The following is a 12,634-nucleotide window of genomic DNA, read 5'->3' as shown; positions in this document are numbered from 1 at the left end:
AAATTCTCAACTCCTTTGTCAAGATACTTTTGTACAGAAGTAAGATCACGCTTTCTCTATCTGTGTGTGCATCAAGGATCTACATGGGTCCTTGATTTATTTTCAATTCATGTTTCTGTCATTACAGGCACATTTGTTGTCCAAGTCACCGCAACTGATGCTGATGATCCAACTTATGGCAACAGTGCTAAAGTTGTGTATAGTATCCTACAGGGGCAGCCCTATTTTTCAGTTGAATCAGAAACAGGTTAGAATTTCTTTTTGATCTTCTTTTTACAATCCATAATTTAAATTGATTTAATAAAAACAATTTATTAAAAAAACAATCAGTGTAATTGAATATTCTTAGATTCATCTGCCAAATTTTACCAGCAATATATTTGTAAACATGATATCCAGATCATTTTAATTCAGAAATCTGACAATGGATGTTTCATCCATTTTACTTATATAGGGTAAATTCAGAAAACTTATACAATGTCAGTTTTTTCTTCCAGTTTGGAGTGAACCTAAAAACGAATACCTCCTGATAGCCATTAGGGCTATTTACAAATATTCCAATTCTTCTTTTACTAGTTATTTGGCATCTCTCTACCCTGCTCTAAAGGTAGATATAGCCATGAGATTTGTTTGGGCCGGTATATGTGGCAATGATTCAAGTCACTTCCAAGCCGAACTTTTGGACCTGGTGCACAATCCACATTCCTTTCCTCCTGCCACAGTGATCATGGATGGAAACAAATGTTGGCCTTGGTCTCCAGCCTGGATGTCTGTTACTATCAGCAGAGCTTCTTGCTGGCCTCCTCAGAGCATGAGCAAAAAATTAACGTTAGCTGTGTTAAGCCAGTAAGATTTTATTATGACATTGTCTAGCTCGTGCTGATAGCATCCTAATAAACAAAGTGGATTCCTTAATGGAATTCTTTTTTTAACACCTCATCTTTCTGCATTTTATCCACAAAGTAGCATACTATCTTCTGATGAATTGTTTCTTAGGAAATAGTGTCTGTGCTGTACGGTAAATTCTACACATATTTTTGCTATCATAATAGGAGTTGAATTCCTTTTCTACATTTCCCAAGCATCCATTATTGTTAGTAGAAATCAAAACTTTTCTAGGTTACCACATCCAGTTGGAAATTTATGTGTTAAGAGGTGCAACGAACTTGGAAAGAATCCCAAGGAGAAAGAAAATGTTGAGTTGAAAAACAATGAGAGTGAAAAATTAGAAATATTCAACATAAAGGACAAAGGCTAAGGTGATCTCCTCTATTTAAATAGAGAAGTCCTGTTATTGGAGAACAGACACAGCCTCACTTTCACTGAAGCCAGGACTATAGGAATAAAACTGACCTGTGGTCTGAGGTGTTCGTGTTAAAAATAAAAGAAAAAAAAGATATTTCAGCTTCATTAGTTGTTAAGCACTGGAATGTGCTACGAGAGAAGGCTATAAAGCCTTTAAAGCCTTGAAAGCCTTTAAAGCCTATAAAGATTTTTGAAAGAATGTTGTTAATTTAAGCATAAAGCCTACACAGAGATTAGGCAAACTTTTAGAAGTTCTTTCAACTACTTATTTTATAACTACTGAACAACAGAGATAAAATTAACCTAACATAAGAATGAATGTTGGTCGCTGCTGGGACCAGTTGAACTAATGCTCACATCAGCTTTAGGAAAACTTAAGTTCTCTAGGATCATACAGGATGATAATTATGGGAGAACTGAGCTGTGTTTTCTTCAGACCATAGTTTGTGACTTAGAAAATCCTCTGAACGTTCATTACGGGAGGTATATTTGATGAGCAATTAGCTGATTCAGTAAAGTAAAGCTCAAGAGTCAGTTCAAGGAAATGACTTCCTTAGCAATTTCCTCATAGTACACTTAAATGTCTTTTATCAAGCAGCTATGGTAGTATAACACTGTACCACATGCCAAGTTATATTTTGCTACGTTATCTTATAACACATGATATTTATACTACCTACAATCTATACTATTACAGATTTGACTTGTACTTATTCTTGAATCATAGGTGTTTTTAAAATATATCTATCTCCCCTATGTGGTTATAATTTCCTTCAGTATAAAGGCTATCTATAATCATCTTTATGTCACCTATTCCATCCGTATAGTGTTTGAGTATTGTGGATGACATCTACGTTTGCATAAATAAATGATTTGATAAAGTATTTTTAATACATCCCTTTCCATTTCTGAATTTTGCATCCATAGGTATCATCAAGACAGCTTTGCTCAACATGGATCGAGAAAACAGAGAGCAGTACCAAGTGGTGATTCAAGCCAAGGATATGGGTGGCCAGATGGGGGGATTATCTGGGACCACCACGGTGAACATCACGCTAACTGATGTCAACGACAACCCTCCCCGGTTTCCCCAGAGTAGGAACATTTGATTGAATGAATTTCTTCAGTGCACTTTTATAAAACTCTAACTTTAAGAATGATATTTATTTTCCATTGTTATTAATTATCAATATTAATGAATTTAGGAATAACCATACTTTTAGTAGTTGAATGATTTATAATATGGTGATAGTTGTAAAGGTAACACCATTGTTTTATTTTTCCTTATTAAAAAGACTACCACAGACATAAATTTGCTTGCGCAGAACATATGTATACAAGAATGCTCCTATTTGTAAGAAAAAAAAATTGACTTTATGTTTTGTGAATTTAATCAGTCACTTAATCTCTTTTAAATCCCCACAAAGCTTTATAAGGGAGGATTTATCATTTAACTGTTTCTAAAAATACAACTGGGGAAATAGCCATGTACTTAATCCATTTGTAATCATAAATAGTTTTCTATATTATGGTTAATTGAGATACCAAAAAAATCATCACTATAATCATTAACTCTCATGGCTAGATAGGAAAAAAAGAAGGAAAAACAACATTCTTAAATGCCTACTCAAGCAATATACTAGAGCCCTTCATACAAAGCTCTTGAAAGAGGGTACTGGTTTTAATGTAATTTTTCTTCCAAGAACAAAATTCTTTTCTGACCATGATCTAAGAAAACTACCTAAATCCTGTCTTCCAGGAGAAAATAGCTGCCCACCATTAAAAAGAAAGCCCACCTTACCCAATCATGGCATATCTTTCCCAATGCTGGTCACCTCACATGGGCTTCTTTCATAATAGAGATACACATGGATCAACCAGAACTGTTACATTTTCTTTAATTTTTTTCAAGTATTTACTCATAGCTAAATGCAAAAAAAAAAAAAAAAACTAATTTCTGATGTAACGGGTAGAAGATAGGTTTTACTGGCCCTAAATTTTTTTCCCACAGACGCCTGAAATGACAATATCAGAATTAGCAATACTTCGCCCCAAAACCTCCTTTTCAATATGGGAATTCCCTGGGGAAGGATAACAAAAGGATTCATCAGCACTTAAATACCACAGGGACCCTACCTCACTTTGCTCTCTCCGTGGATAGCTTGGGATCATTACTGAATACTATACCAAAGCACAGGAGAGAATAACTCTAGAGGAAAAACTTGGCTTGTTTATCATTTTGCCAAGGATGAGCCCAACACTTAATGGGCTATGATTGAATATGACTGAATGACTATATTTTAGTGATATTTAGTGATATTTAGTCATAGTCTGTTTTTTTCCAAAATAATTTGCACAGATGGTTGGCAAAATGTAATGGGTGAGAGGAAAATGAGTTTTGTTCTGACACTTTTTTGTCGTTATTGTCCTAAGTACATGCTAGTCTGGCGGATCTAAATTGAAAGCCACATGCAGTCTCCTTAAACTAATTTTGCAACATGAGGACATCGGGAAAGTGTACATTTATGAAATATAGGTTTTAAATCAACAACACAAATACAAGAATGGGAGAAACCTACACATAGAAAAAGTACTGTAATGAAATTTAAAAGAAAGATTACTTAAAGAAACTATTAGGAGCTTTCTCTCTCAATGTGTCCATCTGTATCCCTAACCGCAGCCAGACCAGCTCCATGTATGGGTGAGAGTGTCTACTTGGATACATTCTCCAGATCGCTGTCATTTATTTTCACCTTCAGTTATTATTAGCAAAGACACAAAGAACCCTTTTAAGAAATACCTCGTAATTGGCTTAAAGTCATAGTTCAGGTTAAATTCTTTTCCGTTCTTTCTGCTAGATGAGTTAACAGGGGCTTGAAACCTTCTGCACCCTTCTCTAGCAGCTTAGTCTTTCTCGCCATCATACCATGAACCTGGAGACCTATTTACAGGACAAGAAAAGTGTTCTCCATTTGCAAAGAGACGGGTCATGACAGAAGAAATATTCTTAGCAATCATGAAAGTAAGGATGTAAGGAGAATAGAGTGCCATTAATTATTGCAAGGAAAGTACAAACCTGCCTGCATCCCTAGTAATGTCTGAAAGAACTGTTAGAAAATGGGGTTTGTCTTTATTGTGATAGAGTATCCTTCATCTGTGTTTGACTTATATCTGTCTGGTGATTAATAGGTACATACCAGTTTAAAACCCCTGAATCTTCTCCACCGGGTACACCAATTGGCAGGATCAAAGCCAGCGACGCTGACATGGGAGAAAACGCCGAAATTGAGTACAGCATTACAGAGGGAGAAGGGCTGGACATGTTCGATGTCGTCACCGACCAAGAAACTCAGGAAGGAGTTATTACTGTCAAAAAGGTAATGCCGTTTGTTAAATACCATACAAATGAGCACATTCACTTCTCTCTAGTCCTCGAGTAACCGAGACAATTATATCTCACATGAACATTCCTCTAGATTCTTGTTTTACTAATTATTTTTTTTAATGCCAAGTCTAATGATTGGCTTTTAGAGGTCCTCAATAATCTGATTCATTCATTCATTTATTTCATGCTTTTAATAAATTTTTATTAAGAACCTCCTAATAAGTAAATAAATGATAGAAATAAATGGTGTACATTAAAGTACATAAAGTAAATATAGTCAATGAATAATAGACAGTGTTAAGCACTCTTCAAGATGCGGGAGGTGCAATGGTACATTCAACAGAATGGTGTCCGCTCTCACGGAACTGCCAATCTAAGGGAGAAAAGAGACAAGGAAGCAAATAAACAAAACAAATGTGTAACTAAATTCTGATACATGCTTTGAAGGAAAAGAGTAATGCAAGCAGTGATAAAGGTAGCCTGAATTAAAGACAGGATATAAAAAGAACACAGAAATAAATTAAATAACACAAATCTCCCATGAGCTGTTTAGCTACTTTTTGGAAAACAATAATAAATTTTTTATATTTCTGAATTCCAATTTTTGTCCTATGTACTTATTCACTATTTACTCCCCCCCCCCAAATTGTCTAGCATCACAGAGCAGTACACAGAAGTGTGGCAAAAATTTAAAACCAATAAACTGTGTGCTTCAAAGCTAAAAATTGTTATTTTTGGTGAGTTTTTTTAATAACTGCATTTTTATCATGTATGAAATAACATTTTCTCTCTCCTTTAGCATACTTGCTGGTAAAAATAAGCACAGGTAGATGTAAATAACAAGAAAATCCTTTCCTCTTAAGCTTTGAATTACATGTCTTAATACCTGGAAACACAATAAAACATGTTTAAGCGACATCCAGACCAATGTTTTATACTATAATATAATTAGGAAGCCCATTAGTGTGCATTAACCTTTTTAATTTTCTTAGTGCCTTATCAGATTCAAACTGAAATTTTGCCTAGCTGACTAAATCACTTTCACTAATGTCTTGATTAATTGTGTTTCTAGTGAGCCTTGTCATATCATCGTCTAAAACTAAAAGTCAGCAATAAGCATTTGGGTTCACTATGTCTCCAGAAGCAGAGATACTTTTTCTAAAGACCTCTGACAACAATGATCATTACTTTCGTTGGCAAGTAATTAGCCCAATGCCCTTATCAGGATATCACTTGGAATATTTTATCAACTCAGGCACATGCAAAAAAAAAACATATTAAATCTATTTTATCTGAATGAGGAAGAGGAAGTCATGATGCAAACTTGTGGTTCTCAATTCTGGCTGCACATTAGAATCACTGGGGGAGGTATTTAAAAGTATAGATTCCCACCCCCACCTCAGATATTTTGGTTTAATGATCCAGGGTGGGGTCCAGATACTGGCAAATTTTTTTTTTAAAAAGTTTTTTTTAATGTTTACTCATTTTTTAGAGACAGAGAGAGACAGAGCGTGAGGGGGGGGGGGGAGGGGAAGAGATAGAGGGAGACACAGACTCTGAAGCAGGCTCCAGACTCTGAGGTGTCAGCACAGAGCCTGACATGGGGCTCAAACTCACAAACCGTGAGATCATGACCTGAGCTGAAGTTGGAAGCCTAACCGACTGAGCCATCCAGGTGCCCCAATACCAGCAAATTTTAAACACTCATTAAGTATTCAATCAAAGTCAGATTTGCCAATTTGCCCCTAACATGGCTCCCTCTAGTCAAATACAAGAATTTTCTTTACAGGGGGTCCTTTTTTATACAAGACCCTGCTTCCAGGTTCTCTTCCTTGTCCGTTATACCTTGCACCCTTGCACCCACTTTCAAGGCAATAGTGGGCATGGTTTCAGCCCACAATTTTCATCAGGATGGTGTGGCATCTCATGCCTTTGCCCAATATCACACTGTGTGGTGATGTCTCTAAGCAATATAACCACATTCACTACCCATGATTTGCACTAAAAATGCCTTATGTCTCGTCTTTCTGTGTCTTGGCTGCTTTAAATATGTCTCTTCTCCCCACCCACCCCAAGGTCTTGGACTTTGAAAAGAAGAAAGTGTACACCCTCAAAGTGGAAGCCTCCAATCCTCATGTTGAACCCCGCTTTCTCTACCTGGGTCCATTCAAAGATGCAGCTACGGTCAGAATCATGGTGGAAGATGTGGATGAGCCTCCTGTCTTCAGCAAACTGGCCTACATCCTACAAATAAGAGAAGATGCTCAGATAAACACAACCATAGGCTCAGTCACAGCCCAAGATCCTGATGCTGCCAGGAATCCTGTCAAGTAAGCACACTTCTGAGACATGTCTTTTTCATAAACGTCAGTCGATTGCTATTCAAGTATCACCTGCAAGTTAGAAAATTAATGCTTTCTTCCAATTAGATATTTGTATCTTCCTGAAAAACGACTCTAAACAGCATCTTTACTCTCCTTGCTCAACAATTGTTTTAGCAGCAGCATAAGCCTAAAAAAACCCCACAAAATTGGGGGGGGGACACAAAATGATCTATAGGAGCTTACTGCTTACATGAAAATGGTATAAGGTAATAGAACAGAATGGCCTGGAATTTTTCTTGAAGGTCTTATATTTGTCAAACAGTGGCATGGAGAGAGCATTGTGATTTTTAATAAACAAGACACCAGGCCAATAGTCTGTTTTTCAAGTGTGGAAGAATCTATCCTGTAACACTTAGAGGCAGAATTACACTCCATTTGGACGTGTAATTATTTTCATTTTCAGACATGGATAAAAATAAGAATCATTTCATGATATATGTCTGCGAAATCCTGGGGAAATTAATAGAGCTGAATCCTAATTTATACTATGTAAGCAAGCTCTATTTTCCCCATACATTCCTAATACCTTAGCTGTAAATCATGCTGCAAGAAAACCTCATTGCTCTTTGAAATCACAGATGCTTCAGTATTCTAGAATTTTATCATGAAGGCACTGGAGCCAACAACTTCCAGGCTTTAGTCAGTAGCTTACTTGACTAGATGAGAAAACTGCTAAATAAGAATATTATTGTGTAAATTATCCCCTGTAAAAAAAAAAACAAAGTAAGTAGACTAGAGGAACTCTTGCCAGTGAGCCCACAGATATATTCTGATCAGGGTACCTGCCTTATGCCAGGCATGTTCTAGGCTTTAGAGATACAATAGAGAACAACATCAAGTCCTAATCTCACTAAGCTTACATTTTAATTGGGGAAGACAGAAATAGGCAAACAACAAATATGTAATATTTCAAGTGAAATACATTGTAAGCAGTAAAATAAGGCAGAGTATGGAAACAAAGAGTATCTGGGGTACTATTTTAGATAGCATGGTCAGGCTTGCCCTTGGTAGGAAATCATTTGAGTAAAGATTTGATTGAAATGAAAGGATGAACCATGGTGAATCTGGGAGGAGAATGTCCAAAGAAGAGGGGGAAATGAGGGCAAGGTATGATACCAGAGCTTGCTTGGCATGAAGAGGAGTAGCAAGGAAGCTTACAAAGCTAGAAGAAAGTGAGCAAGGTGGGGAGTGGTTGGGAAGGTCTGAGGCAACAGGAGGTTTGGTAGGTGGTAAGTGTGGCAGGTCCTAGGGACATCTGAAGGTATTGGTAAAGACTGAGTTCTATTCTGATTGAGGTAGGAAACCACTGCAAAGCTTTGAATAGGAGTATTACCTAATCTAAACCTAATTTTTAAAGAGGATCACACTGACTGCTGCATGAAAAATATTACTGCAGATAAAAGATTTTGAGGTTCTAAGGCATTTTCTAACTTTTCAACCATGAGCCCTTTGTTCAAATGAAACCTGATAGCAAGTCCCACATCTAAAACACAAAAATGCACTGACTTACTTTCAGGGAATAGTTTTAAATCATTGGGAAAATAGACTCTGTTGTTTTGTCATCCTACTGGAATATCTATAGACTCCTTGAATTGGACTATGGTCAACCCAAAGCAGCCACATGTAAGCTCCGTGGATCAAGTGTTCTATATACATTTCATATTATTAATAAGGAAAATGAATGATGGCCTTTGCTTGTATAACACAGATAATTTTAAGTACTTTCACAACTATTCTGTCACTTGGAGTTTGTCCTGTGTAAGGAAAAAAATCTCAGCAAGTCAATGTCAAGACTAATTTAAAAGTGTTAATGCTGGAAGTTTATATAAATATGAGCTTTGTTACCTCTTTGATCATTCAACATGTTTTTAATTGAAAGAGATAATGTCTCCTGGGAATTTAGGCTGCATTTTTGTGTCTATTTCACTTTTTATAATGAATACCATTTTAACTCACTGCATTATTTTATGTTTTATTAAAGGAAGTAGCTAGCTTGTCAGACTGGGTTGGCTGTCAGCTAATTTTAAAGTTTTCTATGCCAGCCTTTTCTTGGTACATATGGATTTCATATATAGACATAGATTTAAGGATAAAAATACCAATAAGGATAAAGTAAGGATATATTGGTATATAAATGCATATTCCAATAAGTCCTTTTATAGGATAAAATTGATTCTTATATTGGGAAAGTATATCCACACATAGTTTTTGGTTATCCAAGATGTAAATATTGAACAACTAGGTGCTAGACAATGTTAAGTACACAATTAATACTAGAGATCTCCTCCCCCAAACATTGATTTATCATTATGCAGATACAAGTTTTTAATTATTTAATTACATAAAATAATTTTCTTCCAATAACTGTATCAGAAATGCCCCTTGACTTCCATGAAAGGGTATTATAAAATGTCACTCTGAATAGATATTATGAAAAATCTACCTGCAAACATACTTCCTTTCCTGACCTAAAATCTCCCTGACTTGAGAGGATACATTAGAAGACAAATTATTGAATCACAGAATATAATAAATTTGGGGGGGAGAGCTACCTAGCAAAATAATCTGCTATAATCATGTTAAGATTGATTACCTTGTTTCTTATCTGTTATGACTACAATTAATATGACTAGACAGTAAATATACTAGATATGAATTGAAATTACTTTGGAAAAAAAAACAACAAACAAATAAGGGTTCATGTGCAAACATCATTCCTAAATAATGTAGAAATCTGAGGTTTCCTATTACTTTTTAAATCTCCCAATTAAGGGGGAAACTCATATACAGTTTTGGTATTTAAATAGTTACTTTCTCTTTGGTATTTAAATAGTTACTGCCTCCAACTAACAATTCTTCACCCTGTACCCTTTATTTCAAAGACTTGACTGGAAAATATTGCTTGTAAAACTTAAAAGTATAGCAGGAAGAAAACAAACAACAAGAAAAGATTACTGCTGTATATAATTGTAAGAGCTTGTAAGGACAATAAGCAGTGCATCTTAAGCTCAATTTTTTTCATGAAGGAAAAAACATAGGCAAAAAATGTAGGCAATGATTAAAGTTCTTAAAGAGTCTATGAATACTGAAATTTCCTTTTTGGGAAATTAATTATGTGCTATAAATATTTGTCATTCTCAAATTAAAAATGAAGGCAGTTGATCAAGTTCAATGCTGTTGCCTAAATTCTTAATAAACATTGATTCATGACACAAACTGCAAAAATAAGAGCTGTTTCATCTGTAAGAGATAAACACTTAATAATAAAATATTAGGTTTATATAAACTAACATTAAAATTCTGAGGTGGCCTGAGATACAGATATAGAGATAGAGATAGAGATAGAGATATAGAAAGGTATATAGCTTTTTTGAACTTCATTAATTCTCTTTAATATCAGGTTTAAATAGCCTACAATAATCAAATATCTACTTTATTTAGACCCCTAATAGATGACAAAAATATATTTTATTAAGATAATTCACCAGTTCTATATTAAAGCAAAATAATCAATTGAAATAGAAACTACAAGTTAGTAACAAGAGTTTATTTTTCTTGGAGCATTCATAATAATTCTACATGTGTATGAGTAGCTAGGTCATTTACTTAATTGTATTTCTACTGAGCCAACATTCAGAATCTAGCTGAAATGGGCAATTCTTTCCCCTAATGACCTTAACATATAAACTCTCTTCTGAGTTTTCTCTTTAATATCCCATACATAAAACAGAGTACATACATATTTCCCCATATATAGCTATTCCCAAAACTAGTAATAAATTTATAAAGAAGATAACATTTCTCAAAATTTACTAGTCTTCCGTCAATTTCAGTGTTGAGAAAACTCTGTCCTTTAATTTCTTTTTTTTTTAATTTTTTTTTTCAACGTTTATTTATTTTTGGGACAGAGAGAGACAGAGCATGAACGGGGGAGGGGCAGAGAGAGAGGGAGACACAGAATCGGAAACAGGCTCCAGGCTCTGAGCCATCAGCCCAGAGCCTGACGCGGGGCTCGAACTCACGGACCGCGAGATCGTGACCTGGCTGAAGTCGGACGCTTGACCTGGCTGAAGTCGGACGCCTAACCAACTGCGCCACCCAGGCGCCCTGTCCTTTGATTTCTAAGATACCTCTTGGTTTTCGTTGAATTCTCTTAACTCCTTAAATAGTTATCAAGTTCCTACTCCGCTCTGGGACTGTTCTGGGCACTGTTCTGGGCACTGTGAGTCTTCATTCTCCCATCATCTTTTTTTTAATGTTTATTTATTTTTGAGAGAGAGAGACAGAGCATGAGTGGGGAAAGGGGAGAGAGGGAGGAAGACACAGAATCCAAAGCAGACTCCAGGCTCCGAGCTGTCAGCACAGAGCCGGATGCGGGGCTTGAACCCACAAACTGTGAGATCATGACCTGAGCTGAAGTCAGACGCGTAACCAACTGAGCCACCCGAGTGCCCCCTTCCATCATCTTTTAAGTGATTCTGTCCTTAATATTTTTCTCCCTTCACTGGACCTTCTCTTCCTAGACAATTGAACAGGAAATCTAAGTTGTCAATCTAGCTCTTTTGCTTCCCAAACTTTCCTTGGGCATCTCAGCTTCAATATCAAAACTGGAACTTATGATCTTCCCCAAATCCTGTTCTTCTCTTGTACCAGCTGGGACAGCACCAGCCAACCATTCTCCTCAATTCAACCAGCAATCTTTATTAAACATGATTTGGATTAAAATCCACTGGTATATTCACATTGTTCTTAGGACAAATCCCAAATCCTTGCCGTGGCCAGCCCATTCTTCTGCAGTCTAGCCTCTGATTCTCTCCCCAATTTCATCTTTCTCCCTTTCCTACCTCACTAACTGCAGCCACACTAGCCATTTTTTGCTTGTTTCAATGTAATGATTTTAAAATAAAATGGATAATAGAAAACTAGACAAATAGCCCTACTTATGTACATGAACACACACATATACATTAAAGTTCTAAGATTAGAGTTAAAATGTATTAATATACAAACTAGATACAAATTACATATAAAAAAACTTCATTGTTGATTTTCAAACTCATGTAACTTGTCTAATGGGTTTACATTAGGATCTCAATTGTAAAGAATTAATTTTCCAGAATGTTTTACTTAATATTAAGTTATAGATATTCAGATATGTGCTACAAGGTAGAAAAAATTCATGTAACAGACATTCTTGGAATAGTTGCAGGGTGTGAGAATAACAAATACAACAAGGACCTTTCTAGCATTGTATGGGGACAGATGGTACACTTGTGGTGAGCACAGCATAACATATAGACTTGCCAAATCATTATGTTGTATACCTGAAACTAATGTAACAGTGTGTGTCAACTATCATTCGATAAAAAGAAAAGAAAAGAAAACCATTCTAAATTCTGCTCTGCATTTTTAGGTATTCTGTTGATCGACACACAGATATGGACAGAATATTCAACATTGATTCTGGAAATGGTTCAATTTTTACGTCGAAACTTCTTGACCGAGAAACATTGCTGTGGCACAACATTACAGTAATAGCAACAGAGATCAGTAAGTCTAA

General features: G+C 35.8%; 2 protein-coding genes across 8 annotated transcripts in view; one reads left to right on the top strand and one right to left on the bottom strand.

The window, feature by feature from the left end:
- CDH6 (cadherin 6) overlaps positions 1-12,634 on the top strand; it is a 127,476-nt gene that overhangs the window by 99,516 nt on the left and 15,326 nt on the right. For all 7 annotated transcript variants that reach the window (XM_027074785.2, XM_027074795.2, XM_053201876.1 and 4 more), the window contains 5 exons: positions 128-247; positions 2,233-2,400; positions 4,495-4,682; positions 6,767-7,020; positions 12,488-12,624. In XM_027074785.2, the coding sequence (XP_026930586.1) occupies positions 128-247; positions 2,233-2,400; positions 4,495-4,682; positions 6,767-7,020; positions 12,488-12,624 (867 nt within the window). The remainder of the gene's footprint in view (positions 1-127; positions 248-2,232; positions 2,401-4,494; positions 4,683-6,766; positions 7,021-12,487; positions 12,625-12,634) is intronic.
- The window catches only part of DROSHA (drosha ribonuclease III), a 201,774-nt gene continuing 194,570 nt past the window's right edge, over positions 5,431-12,634 (bottom strand). The window contains exon 35 of the mRNA XM_053201850.1: positions 5,431-6,934. Within this exon, the coding sequence (XP_053057825.1) occupies positions 6,933-6,934 (2 nt within the window). The 3' untranslated portion in view covers positions 5,431-6,932. The remainder of the gene's footprint in view (positions 6,935-12,634) is intronic.

Source organism: Acinonyx jubatus, chromosome A1 (assembly GCF_027475565.1).
Source record: "Acinonyx jubatus isolate Ajub_Pintada_27869175 chromosome A1, VMU_Ajub_asm_v1.0, whole genome shotgun sequence".
In the NCBI taxonomy this organism is placed as follows: domain Eukaryota; kingdom Metazoa; phylum Chordata; class Mammalia; order Carnivora; family Felidae; genus Acinonyx; species Acinonyx jubatus.
The sequence above is the reverse complement of the archived record's forward strand: the minus strand, read 5'-3'. Positions and strand labels throughout refer to the sequence as shown.